The 19,221-nt window shown below is 45.2% G+C and overlaps 1 protein-coding gene across 4 annotated transcripts in view; it reads right to left on the bottom strand.

Annotated features, from left to right (window-relative positions):
* Positions 1–19,221, bottom strand: part of Chd1 (chromodomain-helicase-DNA-binding protein 1) — an 80,621-nt gene that overhangs the window by 28,773 nt on the left and 32,627 nt on the right. For all 4 annotated transcript variants that reach the window (XM_070531808.1, XM_070531805.1, XM_070531807.1 and 1 more), the window contains exons 15-23: positions 18,556–18,709; positions 18,088–18,312; positions 13,035–13,184; positions 10,511–10,659; positions 10,281–10,380; positions 10,101–10,187; positions 8,659–8,859; positions 6,850–7,055; positions 1,961–2,335 (exon numbers count right to left, since the gene is read on the bottom strand). In XM_070531808.1, the coding sequence (XP_070387909.1) occupies positions 1,961–2,335; positions 6,850–7,055; positions 8,659–8,859; positions 10,101–10,187; positions 10,281–10,380; positions 10,511–10,659; positions 13,035–13,184; positions 18,088–18,312; positions 18,556–18,709 (1,647 nt within the window). The remainder of the gene's footprint in view (positions 1–1,960; positions 2,336–6,849; positions 7,056–8,658; positions 8,860–10,100; positions 10,188–10,280; positions 10,381–10,510; positions 10,660–13,034; positions 13,185–18,087; positions 18,313–18,555; positions 18,710–19,221) is intronic.

Raw genomic sequence — 19,221 nt, 5'->3', positions numbered from 1 at the left:
GACACCGAACAGCAAGAAGCTTGGTAACGAACATCGAAGTAGTTAGGCCTAGCGTGGCCGCGGTGTGGCTATGGCTGCCTGCGTATCTGCTGAGAGAGCATTGTCAAGCACAGTATGTTCGAATTAACCATCGCAAATGCTCAAGCGTTCGAATTGCCGGGCGTTTTCGCCCACTGGAATACGTATAACTTTGACGAAACCACAGCGTCAGTTCGAATTTAGCGAGTTCGAAGTAACGAGATTCAACTGTAGTATTATCAAAATTGGAAAGCAGAAGTATGAAGTAGGAAGAAACAATTGCAATGCACATCCGGATTTTTACACTGCAATACACTGCAAAACGCAATACACTGCACAATGCACTGCAAAAATGCACTGCACTTTACACTTTAAACTTTACAAAAATACACTTAACACTGCAAAAATGCAATACAGTCGAACCCACCTATAACAACATTCAAGTGGCATGAAAATTTTATTGTTATAACAAGGTTGCATGAAAAAAAAAATCTGAATAGGGTGATGGCAGAGCAGTTGTGAGAAAACTGTAATGACGGGGAGGCCAGTGTCCCTCCCTAGCACCTTCCACCATACGGCTGCTGATTGTGTCGACTCGTTTAACTGGTCAACTCTGCTTCGATTCAACTCTGCTCCGATTGCGTGTAAGAAGCCATGGCTGCTATAACAACTGCAAAGCACGTGCACGTGCTCTGCCAAGGCATTGCTACGGTGGTCTTAAAAGAGGCCTTTTAAAAATGGGAAAAGGTTGCCGCGGCAGCCTCTCAGCTTGAGAAATCCATAAGAAATGCTGGAGCGAGAACGGCACAAGCATGGCACCATATACTTCTTGCTAGCTTGCACGAGAAAACCATATATCTATCAGCTTTGCAAAATGAATCCCTGGAGGGACTGAATCATATGCAGGGCCTCCTGTATGGACAGCGTTAAGGCAGCCTGCCCTATCGTGTTATTGCTGCCATCGTCGCCGTCACTGTCACTATCCAATGCAAGCACATATGCAACAATCGCCTCATCAGATAGAAGCACTTAGTTTTCAAATCTATAGCAGTGCGCTTTCTTTTCACTGGCAATGTCGTGCACTGCCAATGGTCAGTGGGGGGATCGACCATCTTCCGCTTCGGCAGCAAATCAAACGAGGCTGAGAAATCACGTGGCCACGAACAACTTCGATGCAACCAACAAAGATGAGCAAACAAATGAGAGGCTTGCGAAAAATCTGGGAGCAGCGCAGCATTGCCAGCACAGTTGGCGTGGTCCATTCATGTTTCAGAGGGTGGCAGGGCTTATAGCTACGGGCACAGCCCATTCGTTTCTTGGAATAGTGGAAGGGCTACGGGAGAAAGGCGCAAGGCTGGAGATGCAGATAGGGCTGGAAAATAAGCATGTGACGGCTGTTGGGTTAGCGGGCAATTGTGCAGCGGCTCCAATTTCTCTTTTTCTTTTCAAGGATTTCTCATTTCATTACCTTTCGGCACAGACGCCCAGCAAGCAAACGTCATCGTTATTAAGTGATAATCCGGGAAGGGGCATTGGAGCAAGCGGGTTATTTCGCCATAGAAAACATACAAAAGTTGATGGTGCAGCAGCTTCTCATTGTTATGATCGATATATTGTTAAAACCGGTATTGTTATAAGTGGGTTTGATTGTACACTCAATTGTTCCCACACCAGATATTTATAAGCAAGAGAAATATTGATTGGAGTTTTCAGAGATCATTTTTCATTACTCCCAAGTTCACTGGAGGTGAAATTTAGACAGCTATAGGTGGTGTCTAATGATGACAAACTTCTGGCATTTAGCAGGAGTGTTTGGCATTAGCAGTATGGCAATGCATGACCTTTGAGATTGGAAGGTAGGATTCAAGATAGGGAAGTGTCAGTTTGGACACTATCCATTACAGTTATAGCGGATGAATTTTCAAGGGCACACAAAACACACCTGAGCAGAGCAGAATCTTCAGCCCCAGACCAAGGAGTGTCGAAATGGGCATCCTTGGTCGGCAAGTCTAATGTCCAGTGCCTTCGCTCTTCCGCACTGACAGGCAGCACAGCATCCAGTACACTGAGTTCTTGATAGCTGGCCAGCACCGACTTGGCATTCACCGACACACCAGACAGCTTGAAAGTTGTGCGCTGATGTCTCCGCCGCCCTGGTGCACCTCCATTGTTGGCATCTGGAGTGTCAGTGTTTGCAGCAGATGCCTGGTTCTCTTTCATGGCCTGCTCACAGCCAGTGTGCAACATGGTCGCCAACCGCTTAAGGTCAGCCAGTGGCTTCTCTTGCAGCTCAGCATCCAGCGCAACTGCATCGAGTCTAAAACGAGAGTGACAGTAGCACATTGATAAGCAGGAATACTTGATAATGAGGTTGCAGTTGCTGACTGAAACTGCAATAATACCGGTGAAACTGGCAAGGCTGCAAGAAGAATCAATGGGCACCGAATGAATGTCTCACAAGAACAAGAAAGCATCAAAGGCCCCTGCCAGGTATGTCGATACTCATGGTCGCTACATCAACGGGGACAACAGTGTTAACAGCCAAGAAAAATAAACCGGTGACCTGACTTTTGTTGGAACATTTTCTAATCCAAACAACAGCTGAAACTATCAACAGAACAGATGAGAACCTACCTCATATCTACTCCCACTCACTTTATCATATCTTGGCATAAAAAGGGACAAACAGCTATGGTCTGCTTTAGTGTGACAAGCAGCCTGTGCAGACTCTGAATGTCTCTGTTTTTTTTGTTTTTTTTTTGTTCTTTCCTTTTTTCACTTTAACTTGGTCACCAACAACAACTTCATCATGTTAACTGACCAGATGAATTTTCATCGAACTCTTGGCTACAAGAACACGTGATACAAGGTGTGCCGCTCAGCAAAATGTGCTAGCGCTCATGCTTGCACAGAGTTCCTACAGGCTTCAAAGGTGAAAATTCAAGAGTTTTCAAGTACTTTCAAGGACCCCATCGAATGTTTTATCTGGGATTATTTATAATAGAACCACTTTGTCAGCACAATGCAAAAGTTATTTATTGCACAATACCTAAGGATATTTTTATTACGCTATCCCTAAGAACATTTTTGTTGCACAATACTCAAATAGGTGCTAGTGAGTTCACGAAAGCTCCACCAGCTTTTCCCTCATTTCTTGGTTGATGTTTAGGAGTTCTTCATTCTTTGTTTTTGTGTTTTTCTCAGGCTGTTTGATTTGACAATGTAGCTAATGTTGCCTGTCTCTTCTGCTTTGTCAGCAAAGGTATGAGCTGAAGACACTAGATCAGCAACCGTTGACTAAATCTTTGCCTTCTTTCTTCTCATGTTGTCGATCTCCGCCTCGACAATGTGTCTTTTCGACTGCCTTGCTCCTTCAAGCTGCTCCTTTCTCTGCGATTCCAGATATGCTTCATAGCGGTGCCTTGCCGCTGACACCGAGGTTCTCAACTCCTTTGTTATGGGAACGTTTAGGATACTGCCTACCTTGTTGACAGCGTCACATATAATCCGCTACGAGATGTAGGACGCGTCTTTTAGGTTCTCCACAGAGACTTGGCGGTTCACGCTGAACCCTCTCTCTATAGTAACCTGGCCATGGCTAAGGATAAGAAGGCAGACCACCTTCCATATCTCGGTGTAGGACGAATTGAACTTCAGCAGTTCCAAGAAAAATTCGTCCACTCTGTCTGCACTCTTACCGAACAGTCTCAGCTTGCGTTTCTCTTCTTGCAGCAGCCCAGTGTATTCAGCAAGAACCAGCAAGTCCCGCTGGTGACTATGCAACCTCTTTGCAACGATAAGGGCATCCAGAATTTTCTTGATACTTGCTAGGCATTCCTCTGGCTTGACGCACATCTGCCATGGGTCCAGTGAAGAGAAGCCTCTAACGAAGGAGAACCTCAGCGGGCTCTTCTCAAGGATCTTCATTGTCACACCGACCGAAAGCGTCTTGCACTACATCTTAAAAGCAAAGGAATCTTTCGGGCTGACGTTGGAGTTCTTGAGAATTTATTCCGCTGCATGGCTGATACCCACCTTTTCAAGAGCACTGTGGTTGCTTGGGCATTCATTGTTGATTTTCAACAGGCATGTGATCCCAGTCGATGCAGACAGAAGTGAAAACTTCACAAACTTTGTGAGCAGCATTTTGACAATGGTTTCGAGGTTCTTTGTTAGAAAGAACGCTAGTGGCTGGTCTGCTTGGTATTCCGTCAGGAAAGGCTTCCCGATCGTTGCAATTCCAAGAGCAAAGTTCAGTTTTGCTGGAACCAATGGGTCAGTGCAGAAGTTGCGCAAGTTCAGGAATGAGGCACATTTCGGCAGGTTCACTTCCTTTCTTTGTTTATGCAGACTCAATGTATTTTTTAATATCAGACCACAAGAAAAGGCTCGCTCGATCACAGGGTCGTTTTCTACCCAGCGATGGGAGACATTATCTGGCTGGTCACTGCTGAGAAGTCTTCGCATCTCGCTGGGGAGTCCTTGAAACAGTGCACTCAGGCCTGACAGTAGTGTGTCCAAGCCCTAAGTGTTCGCATTCACACCTGCCGTGTAGGCATTGTGCACAATGTGCAGTCTACTACAAGTGGCCAAATCCACACACTGCACCTGATAGTTTTTTTGCAGATGCCCCTGCAGACCTCTGAAAAATTTCGAGTTGACATTAGGCTCATGCATAGAAACTTGCAGGGCCATCAACAGAGGTGGCCATCAACAGGCTCCAGTGCATTCAATAGTTTCTCTTGAATGTCATCAGCCATTGCGTGGCCCACAAAAATGGACGTAAAGTATCTTGTTGCAACTGTTTGTGATGCGTCCCAGTACCGGATGTGAATATCCATTTGCTTTTTATGTAAGTAATCACTGGCGGGCTCACCAAACAGGATGACATAACAGTTGCATTTCTCCATCTCCTGTTACATGGGTGAAAGAAAAAATGGCCCGACCATGGCACACCATGTAAGCGCACTTCCTTTCCTCCACAAGAGAAGGCCTTCACAACTTCTCTATCTAGGAACATTTTTTCAAAGAGATCATTTTTGTGGGATGACAAACTGTAGGAATAGTGAGATGTTACCACTTTTAGTGGTCCACAAAATCTCTGCATCTATCACCAACTCGTGCACCTTGCATGCGGCATTCAAGTCTGGTAACTGTGCAGGGACTGAATGGACGGGTTGGACACTCACACACGACACCACGTAACTCTTTAGGAGCTACCACCTGCTGTCTTCATATTACCATTGTGCTTCACACTCTGCTGATGACTTTTTAATGCAGGCTCAACCATTGATGAAATGTCAAACGTTTTTGCACATGGTCATCATTTCGCGTCATTCGCGCTTGTTGGGTCTGCCACAACATAGTCTTTGAGCGCGTTCTTGCTCAGCCACGACTGTTAAAAGGTGCACTTCCTGGGCATGCTGCCTCGTGCTTAAAGAATATTCGCTAAACTTGTTGCAACTTTGTGCAATACACTGAAACTTGTTTGTTACAATTGAAGCTTTTACATCAGTCAAAACTGAAAATGCATGATAAAAATTTTAAATTCTTGTGAAAATACAGAGACTTTTATTATTACTGTAAAAATCAAGGGTTTTTCAAGCACCGCTAACGAATTCCAGGCCTCGCAAGGCCTTGGAAATGACACTTCTAAATTAAAGGGTTTTCAAGTTTTCAAGGACCTGTGCGAACCCTGTTGCAAGAAGCCTTAAGCGAATACATGTAGGTGAGGATACAAACTGAGCACCACTAGTCACGCTGAAGATGTGATGCAACAATGCAGCCACTGCAGTCAGTTTTGCAGCAAATTATAGGTAGTTACGCCCAAACAAATTAGTTCTTAGTACAGACAGTGCAGTGAGTTACGAATAAGGACAGAAAGAAACAAATTATACACACACGGCATACACCAGTGTGGGAGATTTACTAGCATTAAATTATATTTCGGTACATCAGAAAAATAAAGAATGCCATTAGATTAGCTTTTCTATGCCACATCCTCACAAGGGCAAAAAAGTATGGATGACAAAAGAACAAAGAGAACAACAGCACAGGAAGAAAAGAAGACATTAGCACTAGCCCACCTCAACAAGGCACTGGCTGAATGGCCGCAGATCACAGTCTCTGTCAGCTACACTCTTCAAGAAAGTTTGCAACGTTTGGGGCATATCTTGTCCCACAACAATAATCATCATCTATCTGTCTTGCCCACATTTCCGTTCTTTAACGCTGCGAGCCCAGCAATTCCCAGTCATGAACAACATGCACATTATCAGAGTGACATAGCATTCTCAACAGGAAAGTAGCGAGCGCAATGTTCTGAAGAAAGGAAACGCAAGCAAGGCAGATGGTGATTATTGTTGTGGGACAAATATCCGCTCGAAAGGGTGTATATTTTAATAAGAGTGCAGAGTGATAGTGGCAGCATTTGTGCCAAGTTTTTACAGTGACCACTTATAAATAGCCTCAGCTGCGACTGAACATGGGCCCTAGAGTTTCTCGAACTTGTGCCTCACAAATCGTGCTTACATGCACATGGTACATTGCTACATCTACATGCATGAAGAAGATCCGTTAGCTTGCAATGTAGCACAAATTGCACATGTGACACAATTAAATTTTTACCATCCTGTAACCTGAGAAACTGACAGCAATGCCAATTTGATGAATGCCGCACAGCAGTAGTGGTGAAAGACTGCACTCAAAAGCAGAAACAGTTATTTCCTGCAAAAACTCAACCGTAGCGTGCGACAATGATATCCAAACTGCTTTCTGGGGAGCACTTTCTTGGGGGAAGAAAGAAAGATGAAAGGTGCAGCGAGTACTAACCTTTTGGCTGGGGTAGGAAATTTGCGGTAGCTCTTGATGAAACGGCGAATCTCAGCATCCGTGAAGCCTTTGACCGTGTCGCGTGGAATAAGTCGTGGGCGGCCACGCTTCTTTGGGCGAGACTCGTCGTCTGATCCATTTGAGCCAGCACCAGAGCCCCTGTCTCTCCTCCGAGATCGGCCGTCATCACTCTCAGAGTTTGCAGCCTGGGACAAGACATGCCATCACCAATTTCAGCCACTGAACATAAGCTTCTCAGAGCGAAAGGGCACAAGCCATTGGTGCAAGGATTGCTTAAGAGCCACCAGTGGGTGCGCTACAACATTACTGAACACAGAAAATGCTGACAAAGGCAAATAGAAATACATGACAGACAGGCAGACTTCTCGCTGTTTCCTTATTTTGCATAAGCAATAGTGCAGTTTTTGTTGGCAGCCAATGCAGCACCTCTGTCAAGAGGTCCCAGGCCAGAGCATCCATGGCAATACCAGCTGCTCAGCTGCCAATGGTACTATTGGCATCCCACAGCAGAAATGGTTGGCAATGACAGTTTTGGAGTGCTGGGCGTATAACACAACGGCTATCATGTGGCCCTGGTTTGGCAGTAGTCATGCATGCAGGGGCCAGACAAGTTTTCATCAGACATTATGTGAAATTTTGCTGGCTGCATTGGTTGGCAATTGAGCAACATAGTGGTATGCGTCATCCTTCACTAACTGCATGTTAACATGCATACACAAATCATCGTGCACTCCATCCTCCAGAACAGTCACACAAAAGGCACTGCAACTTCACTTTTTAAAGAAAGACTAAAGCAATACTTTTATCCCCTATGCTATGCATGATCACAATGTGTGGGTGAACAGAAGAGTATAGCAATGCCAATGCAAAAACCGCGTGCAACAGTACAGCAGCACAGCCTACATACCAAAATGTGCAAAAGTTTTACCAAGTGCATACCTGCCAACCTGTAAACATCAGAATTCATAAAAATCCTGCCAACACACAAATATTATATATATATATATATAACAGGGGGGATAGCATGCTTATAAGTTTGCTCTAAGCACGCACCTTCGTAGGATACATACATACTTTATTAACAATTTACCTTTAGATGCAGCACACAGGAAGCTGCAAACTTGGAAAAACAGATAATGACAACATTTTTCCAGATCAGTGACTCTGCTGCTGGCGATTTTGACTGCTCCAGGAACTTGTTTGACCTGCATAAACTTACTCGAGGCATACTCCTATACTTAATTACTTAACTTCTGTACTGCGTCTTGCACTTACAGCAGAGCGGGTGCCATCGCAACTTCTTTTCTGGGTGCACTCTGTTGCAATGACGCGCCATTCTACCTTTCAATAGCTTTAATAAAATTTACGCGAACAGAATTTATCTTTCTTGAAACTTGACGCAACATTAGTAAAATCATAGAGCAACCTGAAATTTGCAAGCATTACGGAAAATTTGGAAGAGTAGGCAGGTATTTAGGTGTCACAGACAACACTGTGGCAAAATTCTCGATATGATCACTTTTGGGATACTTTCAGTGTTGTCTTAGACAATGGCCACCATGACACCCGACAGATGTGAGCGGCATCCCAAAAACCAACCTGTAGATGCACTCAGTCAACTACACGGTGCGAAAGCAACACCTTCAAGAGAAATGCCACTGTTTCCACCAGGTCCACTTCAGCTGGCTTTGTCAATCAACATGCCTTACATGTCCAAGAATGATCGTCCAGATACAGCTCCCCAGTGATGGAAGGCAAAATTATTTGATTCAAAGCCAAATGTAGTACCTGATGGATGGACTTGCGACTTCGTGGAGGCAGGTAAAGCTCAAGTTCCTCCCTCTGCCGCTCCTCCTCCTCAACACGCTTGCGGTCAGCCTCAGGGATGATGTCATCCCAGTCTTTGCTTTGAGACGACTCGTCCTCAGCAAGGCCCTTTGCAGACACAACTCCCACTTCTTCTTCCTCAGTGAAATTGAAACTAGCAACCTGCAGGCACAAAAATGCAAACATTTAAAGTTAAATACACACACAAACTTCAGTGCTTTCTTTTTTTTTTTCTTGTCACTTTGACAGAACAGAATGACATCCTGATGATACCACTAAGCATCCAATATAAACATCTAACAAAACAAGAACATTCCAGATAACTACACTCAGATCAAGCAAGGAGGTGTAGTAATCCTCTGATCGTCTAATTCTTCAAGAATAGAAAAAGTTTCTCGGCAACCTTGTCTAGCCCGGACCTGGAGAGCCAACTGGCATTAATACACCAGTTCAGGCGGACAGCGGAGGCCAGCAGTGCCCTGGACTGAGGGCCCGACCATTTCTCCTGGACTACCTCAAGCTAGCAATAAAATCTTTACTGCTACTATTCAACAACCTAGCACCAGAACTTTAGTAGTGAATGTAACCTGGACAGTGGACTCATTAAACAGAACCTCCAGGGACTAGGGATATAAGTTCCATTCTTTAGGAGCCCCATTTACCGAGAGATCGAGCTCAACAGCACACACACAAGATGATCTTTTTAAAGGGGCAGGTAATACGTGTAGCAGATATGGTTACAAAGCCTCTTACAAGATTTCTACTTCCACACAGCTGCTGACTAGAGCTAGCAGCACAATTTTTTGTTTAATGTTGTCATTTAGTAAGAGAATGTGCCATTTTAATGAAGCAACCACTCTTGAAGTCATCAATAACTTCTTTTCGTTTTTTCTAGTGTGAGTGCATTGTGCAGGCATTTCTGTGCTGCCATCTGAAACACTAAGCAAACCAACAGCTCACAGACATTGCCAACACAAAGAAACTACAGCAAGTCACTACCGCAGCTGAGCCCACACTAACCCACTAGACCACATATGGTGGCTAAGCATGGCACCAGCCAGCAAAAGCTGCCTTGGCAACAATGTAGAGAACTGCCAAGAAAACCAAAAAAGAAAAGTGCAAAGAGTGATGCATGTCCTGACACCATTGAAAGTGGCTGCTCAGCTTCATATTCGATAATATATTTAGTTACGTTTACCTGGAGTTGTGAAAAATGCCTATTCCTTTCAACAAACCTTTTTTTGTTCCATTTAAGTGGCAATTGCAATTACCAAAATTCTACTCTAACATGTAATGGACCTACCATGTTTATGCCTCCCTTAAGCAGAATAACCACAAGCAGCTCGCTATTCAAAAAAAAAAAAAAGAAAAGCTGCACGAAAAGGACAGAACAGTTCACTCACTTTAAACGAACCTAGGAGTTCATCTCCAACAGTAGACGGCTGCTCTTCTCTTGTCTCGGCTCGTTGAAGGATCTCGTCAATGTCAACCTAAATTAGAACGAAATATTTAAATGTCCATCCCCTTATGCTTTCAAATATGTGGCAGTAAACACAGCTAAGTCATCATAATGTCTACCACACCTGAGGCTCTTCATCCCCTTCCTCAGACTCTTTGAAGAGCTCTTCAGCACCAAACTTCAATATGGCTGCCAATTCTTCTTTGTTGAAAGGAGTTGTGTTACTAAAAAGTAAAAAGATATTTCAGTACAGCTCAATGTTGGAATCTGCTTCATGAATACTTTCCCAATGTTCTCAAAACAGTTCAAAACTTGTCCCATCACATAAAGAGATGCTGCAACAAACACACTCACCTAGACGGTGCATTGCTCTTGGAAAGCACCGTACGACCAGTGGTGTCCATCCGCTGAATGACCAGATGGTCCAAAACCATTTTCCGCTTTGCACGCTCAATAATGTCTTCCTCTACACTGTTCTTGGTCACAAGACGGTAGATGTTCACCTGATAAACAATGTCCACAACAGAGAATCAACATAACAGCAAGTCACAATAGTAACCTGTTGGATTAGCTGTTCAAAGGAGCATAATTAAGGGAAGCACATGGGTCCCGAAAAAAAAAAAAAATCATTTTGTTATTGACTCTAAACAAAAGATATTTTCAGAAGATAATCTTGTATGCAGATAAAAATATACAACTAGTTTATTTCTAAACCAATTAAAAAAAAAGAATTTAGCAATACCTTTTGTTATAAAACTGAGATGTTGACTTGTAAAAAATTTACAGCACAAAGAGGGCCAAAATTAAGCATGTATGTTCCGGAATGCTCAGAGTGCAAGTGAGCATTTTAATGTTTGTACAATTTGTATTTTAGCCAAAGTTATGAAAGTGTAAATTTGCAACTGAACAATGTGAAGTTTTGTTAGTGATATTGAAATGTTGCAGTGTCCTCAAACACTATATCATAGTTTTGCATACTCTCCAACTCTAGCATTCAAGAGGAAAAAAAGAATGATGGCCAAAAAAAAGAAACTACTAGAAGAATTGCCTGAGTTGGAGGGAAACAGTGGCACTCCCAAAATTTGAGACTTGCAAAATCATTACAGTCGACCACCGACAATTTTGTCTCCACAGAGAACACAAATATGTACGAACTACCGAATGTCCGAAAAACGAATGTATCCAAAAAAAGATAACTTTATTTGCATTTTAAGGCCCTTTTGCACGGAACAAGTGGTCAATGCTTTGCTGCACGCACTTCCGCTTATGTGCAACCAAGTCCGCCTATATTTCTGCCAGTTTTGAGTTTCACTGTACGCTGATGCAAGCACTGCAAAGGCTTGAGTCAGGTCCGCATGTGGAAGGCTCTAGAGCACATGGCACATATACAGGGTCACTGTTTGACGGCGGGAGAACTTGCTTTATTATTTCATCATCATTCAGTTCGGCACACGACAAAACCACGCTGTCAGCATCTGCAAAGTCTTTAAATTTAATGGCAGCAGGAATCGGCACACCGCAGCCTAGCAGGTCATCAATGATGTCCACATCTCAGCTCGCTGTGGTAGGTGGCAATTCAGCCTCTCCAGTTGTGGAGTCGGGCTCATTGAAACTGCGACTCAAGACTCGTTTGGAGTCGGACTGAGGGCACAGTTGGTGCCATTTCATGCGGCCTATCTATAGCTTCACAAGAAAAACTTCTTGGAGCCATCAGAGCGCTGTCTGGAACGCAAGCTAAGCAAACGAGCACAGCATGGCAGAACGCTGTCCACAAAGAAAACTCAACAAACAGAATGGCGATAGTGGGCCATGCGTGGGGGTGCCGGAAAAGAATGCGGTTATCGCGATGCTGGTGTGACCTCACAATTCAGATCAGCAGTTGGAGTTAAATCTCAGAAGCGTAGAGCTGCAACCAAGGCAAGGACTCGGAGATTACCATTTAGGGTGTAATCTCTGAGGCCATACTTTGTCTCGTTGAGGTTGCCAGAGGAGATAATGGTGGCAGAGGTGGCATATGCTACAGCCACGGACGGAGTCCAGATAATCAAATGTAGAGCTGGCGGCTGTCCGAATTACTGAGCATGTCAGGATTATCGGCGTCCGACTTGTCGGTCTGTGACTGTATTTGAGAAAAGTGCAAGAAATTCAGACTGCAAGGGTGTGCATATCATGCTACAAAGCCAGGTAGCTTTCTTCTGAAGCAGCATTGAAGGCATGTTTTTGGCAGGAAAGGTGCTCTTTCAAACGAGATTAATGATGATGTGTGGTGTTTAATGCGCAAGGGCGAGAAGCTATGGCCAAAGTGTGCCAGCAAACAAAATTAAGGTGGCCTGACTATGGCAAGCAGTTTTGGAATAGTGAACAGCACAAAATAAGTCATTTTCAGCGCTTTCATGGGTAAAATTGAGCATTTCATAGGATACAAAGTGTTTTATTCCTCAACAACACATTGTATTGAGCTAATTTTTTGCCACAAGGTGCATTGTGACACGTAGATAGGGAAAATAAAAGATGGGAAGCTGATTTTTCTTTTTATTGAATTTTTGTCCCCGAGACCTATGTTCCCCCTTAAAATATACAACACAAAAGGCTTGTTTTGAAAATTTTTAAGTCATTTAGTCACAGACTAACCAGCAGCAACTGACAACCAGCTGCAAGTGTTATCATTACAAGCTTGCCTGTGCATTTGTGAAAAGAAAATGCTCACATTGCTCATAGCCTGGACAACTAGCGATATGCTGTCAGCACAAACTGCGACCTCTGAATTTTTCCACACCTGAACGGCATGCAATGCATGTAAGACTAGGATCAAGCAGACTCTTTACTACTGGAACTCAATAGTTACACATCCGAATTTTAGCTTACAGTCTCTATATACCTGATTTTTCTGGCCAATTCTGTGAGCTCTGGCCTGAGCCTGGAGGTCATTCTGTGGGTTCCAATCACTGTCGAAGATCACCACCGTGTCTGCTGTCGCAAGGTTGATACCCAGTCCACCTGCCCTTGTGGAGAGCAGGAAACAGAAGTCCTAGCAGAAAGGCAAACAAACGACCACTAGTCAGGAGTGAAACTTTAGTTAAATGGTTAAAGCTCATTCAACTATTGGTACTGTTTGTGAACCACAACAGTATTTGAGCACGAAAATGAGCAAGAGGCATACATTTACATGCAGTTCTTTGCACTTCATTATGAAGCTCAATTAATCTATGTTAAAAACTGCAACCAGATTAAATTCCCGTGGCAGTACAGTCGAACCTACTTATAACAATGTTCAAGTGCCACAAACATTCCATTGTTATAACTGATAATTGTTATAACCAGGTCGCACGAAAAAAATCAAAATAGGGGGATGGCAGAGCCGATGTGAGAAAATTATAATGGCAAGGAGGCCAGTGCCCCTCCCCACCACTTTCCTCCATCCGGCTGCTGATTGTGTTCACTCATTTAAGGGGGGACGTGGCTTTCAAAAAGCAACTTCCTTATTTCTTCATGGATTTTGATGAAAATTGGCACAAATGTTTAGAATGTCTCCCTGATGCTTCCATTAAAGTTTCAGAGCGATATCTTGGGACCATGTTACTGAATTTTATTGAGCAGAATTTTTCTACCTTGAACTTTCTGGAGAGCCATGGGAACTTAAAAATCGTAATAGAAGGCTTGTTAAGTATTGACTGCATAGCTAAATGCGTGCTGAAGGTCGCAACATTCTTGCATTTTTGTTTTTCTTTCGCAACACAAATTTTTTGGCGTGCCATTTCTTATGTTACCTTCGAATCAAGCACACTTTCGGGGTATACGTATAGCCATATCGTAGACTTACAAAGGGTCAAGGTAAGAAAGCGAGAATGTCATGACCTGTATTGTGGCCCAAAGTACGTGACGAAAAAAAAAACAGAGTCAAAATATGTGAAATGATAACGATGAAATCAGCTTCAGAAACTGAGCAGAAAGGCAGAAAAACAGTTTTGAGAAAACGGCACTCAAAGTTTTACCTTCTCTTCAGTTCTCTAAAAGGGACAAAATTTGTAGCCTTTTGGGTGTTTTGTGATGTAGGGCTTCTGGTACACGTGGCCTCTGGTCTGGTGTGCCTTCACCCCTTCCCCCCCCCCTCTTTTGTATGGCATTCTTCGCTGCTGCTCTACAAAGAGCATGGTGCCTGGGTTTCAAACTGAGGTGCAGAACTCTGTGTGGGCATGAATATAGTTCCAGTGTTGTACCTGCAGGCTGACTGATTCATAGCAGTCTCCAGTACAATCATTGAGCCATTTTTTTTTTTCTTTTGGTAGAATTGACCATGTTACTTACTGAATGAAGACTCAGAGTGTCAGTAGCCTTCCAAGTCATTTTCACCTGACAATGACATGGAACTTAAGATCAGAGAGCCAGTGATAGATATGCAGCTGCTAGGTGCTTTCCAGAATTGTACATTTGTATGATGCCTCGATCACTTCTGCAGCCAGGTGTCTGTGCCAGCCCAAGGGGCCTAGTGAACAGAGCTCATGATGAGGTTCTCTTTATGAAGGGATGGTAAGACATATATTGTTACAAGCTATCATGACAATTTGATAATAGAGGGAACACGAAATATGCTTGGTTGCGGGTTCGAGGTGCCAACGCGAGAAATGCCTAACCACAGATACAAGGAGTCGACACTCGATGTGCTTATTCGCGTAGTCCAAGGTGCCGACGCGCAAGATTTCTAGCCGCGGGCTCAAGGAGTTGACACTCGATGCGCTTATTCACGCAGTCCCAGGTGCCGGTGCGCGAAATGCCTAGACGTAGGCTCGAGGAGTTGACACTCGATGCGCTGTGGTCTCTGCCTATAGCGGTGCTCCGCCAGGAGTCACCTAGACCACCGCGCGGGTCCGAGGATCCGAGCCCCTCTGGGGGACGATCAGCTCAGCTGCGTGTGTAGCGTGTGCCCGAAGCGGACGCTCATTCGGTCTCCTCTGGGAGCGAAACAGAGCGCCGCAAGGAGAAGGCCCAGAGTACAGGAAAGGCATTTAATATACGACCACCTTGGCGTTCAGGATATCTGCTACACCTGTATCGGCGCGGGGCTCATGAGCCGAAGCTCCCGCAAGTCAAGGGGTGACACTCAGTATCTCGAAAACGCGGTAGCACGCCGCTGTATGGGAGGATGGCTCCCAACAACTGTGCTACCAGGGCAACGAGCTCGGGGTAGCCTCCGAGGGCGACTCGGCGCAGTACTACCGCGCACGTCAAGTGAGCCATGTCTCTTTGGCCTAGCCTTCAGAACAGGAGCAGCGAATAGGTACGCAACCGCCTCGGGTCGAGATTTCGGCAAGATCGGCCAACCAAAGGGATGACCGGGAGAATCGGAAGTCAGTAAGCACCGTTTCGCTGTCTGAGAGCTTCTCCCCGCGTTGCCGCTCCTGTGTCGACTTGAGTCGTCAGGAGAGAGGGAACGCGGGTTCCCACCCAAACAGACCAATCGGGTGAGCCCCTGGACCGTTCGGCGCCCTCAGAGGAATGAGAGAGAGGGAAAGCGGTGGACCGCGCACGCGAAGTTCGAAAGCGACCTCGCCGCACTCGGCTCCTATGCCCAAAACGTGCTGCGCTATAGCACTGCAACAAAATGGGCTACGCAGTCCCCACAGCGCTTATTTGAACAGTCCAAGGTGCCAACTCGCAAAATGCCTAGACGCGGGCTCAAGGAGTTGACACTCGATGCGCTTATTCGCGCAGTCCAAGGTGCCAACGCGCGAAATGCCTAGATGCGGACTCAAGGAGTTGAGAGAGTTGATGCACTTATTCGCGCAGTCCAAGGTGCCAACACGCGAAATTACTAGCCGCGGGCTTGAGGAGTTGACGCTCAATGTACTTAGTCACGCAGTCGGAGGCGCCTATGCACAATATGCTTAGGCGAGGGTCCAAGATGTCTGCGCACAATGTGCTTGATCGACGAGTCGGAGACTCCTATGCACGAAATGCTTAGCCGTGGTATGAGGATTGCGTGTGCTATGTGCTTGGTCACGAATTCCGAAACACCGAGTGCTGAAAGGCTTAGCCGCATGTCCGAGGATTCCGCACGCGAATCTTGGTCACGAAGTCTGCGAAACCGATGCTCGGAATGCTTAGCCGCGGATTTGAGACGTCCACAAAGGTAGGGACCGGCCACGCTACTGCAATGTCCGCATGGCACCCGTTTTGACAGGTTGAGATTACGGCAAGTGGAGACTTCTAGGCTCGTGAGGTACAAAGAGCTGAGCAGACGACGCAAGCGCCAGACCAATGGTAAACTGTGCTGGAGTCACATGGTGGCTGCGGCCAATCGCAGACTCCGGCATGACCTTCAATCATTTGCTTTTTGGGTGCTCGTTTCTGTACGGAGGAAATGGCTGAAGTGGCAAATTTGAAGATGGAGAAATGCACTTTCCAATGAGACCACAATGTCAGCACTCGGTTACGCCGTTCCAGAGATATTGTGGCTTGAAAAACGCTGTTCTTTCTTGATTTGTGCAAAGTTTTTCGCTACCTTGGTTGATAAAACAAATTTTTAGAGCACTTTTACGTGGTTTATAGGGATGATACTTCGGAATCAGATAGAAAGAGTTATAAAAACTGAAAATGTTATCTTCAAAAAATCAATTTTTTTTTTTGCCATTTCTTGCGTATAACAAGCCGCGGCTGTCGGCGTTAAAGAATGGCACTGATATAACAACTGCAAAGAGGGGTCACGGGTGGTAAGCGATATGTGAGCAGTCGAGGCATCACTTTGGTGGCCCCAACAGGGGCCTTTTAAAGAAATGCGAGAATGTTGCCATGACAGCCCGTCAGCTTGAGAAATCCAGAAGAAATGCTGAGGCAAGATCGCCACAAGCATCTCACAACATACTTACCAATGGCTAGCACGAGAAAACCCTATGTCCGTCAGCCTTGCATGCTTTGCGCCAAGCTTGCCAACATCCTCCAAGGCATCCAGGTGCTCCACGTAGTACAGTGGAAGGTTCCTTGTGAATATGAAGCCCCAGAGGGACTGAATCATATGCAAGGCCTCCTGTGAGGACAATGTTGAGGAAGCCTGCCCTACCGCGCCATCGTAGCCATCGACACCATTGCTATGCGGTGCAAGCACGTTCCAGACTATCGCCTCATCGGTTAGAAGCACTTAAGTTTCCAAATCTATAGCCTTGCACTTCCTTTTCACTGTACAGTGAAAACTTTTTACTGCATTGCCGATGATTAGTGAGCGGGTCAGTCATCTTCCGTTTCAGCGGCGAGTAAAACGAGGCTGAGAAACCACGTGGCCAGGAACGATTTTGACGCAACCAATAAAGACGAGCGTAGCGCAGTTGGGACGGTTCATTAGTGTTTCGAAGGATGGCGCAACGTAGAGCTACGGGCGCATCCCGTTCAGAGGGGTGGAAGGGCAACGGGAGAGAGGCACGCAGTAAACGCTGTAAAATGAGCGTGCGGTGGCTTTTGGACCAGCAAGCCATCGTGCAGCGGCTCAAATTTCTCTCTCTCTCTCTCTTTTTTTTCTTTCTTTCTGAAAGATCTCGCATTTCACTACCTTTCGGCTCAGACACCCAGCAGCTAGACATCATCGTTACAACCAATAATGCGGCATCAGGGTGTCATAGTAAGCAGGTTATCTCACCATGGAACACATACGAAAGTTGACAGTGAAGCAGCATAACCGATATATTGTTAAAACAGGTATCATTATAAGTGGGTTTGACTGTATCATTGCTCCACAGCTAGCTTTCCCAGCTCTGCCCCAGAAGGCTTACATAAGCAATGAAAAGCAAAGCAACATAACCAAAGCATGTGTAACTTTGCAGAAACTGAATAAATTTCCTTTGAAGACACACATGTACAACTGGCCAATAAACATGTGGGGGATAATTGGCAGGTCTGGCTGACTGTAGTAATGTGTGATGATCTGCCGTGCCCTGCCCACTAACCTGCGATGCATCAGCATTGAAGTGGTCAAGGGCTTGTCGCCGAAGCTCGCCCTTGATGGAACCATCAAGGCGCTGAAAGGGGAACCTGCGCATCTGCAAGTAGTCTGCTATGATGTCCAGCATGCGCACCATCTGGGAGAACACCAGCACGCGGTGGCCCGTCTCCCGTAGCCGGCACAGCAGCTTGTCCAGCAACAGTAGCTTTCCACTGCCCCTGATTATTTGCTGCAGCGAGGAGAACAGGTTCAATGACCACAATAAGCTGAGCAACTTGGCCTTTAGACTTAACTAAACTTAATGTCATGTTAATCATGCTTATGGCAAATAAATAAATCTAAACTTGAACCAAATGTGGAAAACATAAAATACACCAAGAAACAAAGGTTGAACTATCTTTCACAGCACCTACAATTTCAACAGCAAGTGACTACTCATGAAGATAAGACAGAGTTCTGCAGTGACACACACCTGCAGTGCATCCAAGTTGTTAGGATTGTCAGGCGGTCGAATGAGCATGGCGTGGTTGCAGCATTTCTTTAGCTCCATCATGATGTTGATGAAACCAGATTGGGACCCCTTCAGGCCCTTTGTAAGTGCCTTGTAGTTTTTCGTCAAGATCCACCTGGAACCAGGACACATACTTAAGCGCACACGTAACGAAAATGTAGAGACAAATACAATTAAAATCTATATAATGAAGTCAGTAAAATTGGCATTTTTCGCTATACAAAATTCGACCTTTCATGCAAATAAGTACAGTCACCAACGAATTTTTTTAAAGCGGACCACGACATGTTCCGAATCTGGGGGGCAAAAAAAGAATTTTAGTGACAAACAAATCAGTTTGTTGAATTTGAGGACAGCGACCAAGTATAGTTTCATGCCTTGTCGACAATATCTTCACATCAACAGTACAAAGCGTCGCATCTGTGATACAGAGCACTGGCAAAAGGCAGCGAATGCTTTATCTGGCCCTCACTTCAATGCGTCTCCAAAACTAGGGATTGCACGACCTCCCGCACGTTTAGTGCGGGAAAACAATGCACATGAAGCCATGGCCATCTCGGCCCATCCACCATTTAATGCACCTGCTGCTCATTATTGCTAAGATAGAGCATGCTGGCCACGTATACA

Source organism: Dermacentor albipictus, chromosome 1 (genome assembly GCF_038994185.2).
Source record: "Dermacentor albipictus isolate Rhodes 1998 colony chromosome 1, USDA_Dalb.pri_finalv2, whole genome shotgun sequence".
Taxonomy (NCBI): domain Eukaryota; kingdom Metazoa; phylum Arthropoda; class Arachnida; order Ixodida; family Ixodidae; genus Dermacentor; species Dermacentor albipictus.
The sequence above is the reverse complement of the archived record's forward strand: the minus strand, read 5'-3'. Positions and strand labels throughout refer to the sequence as shown.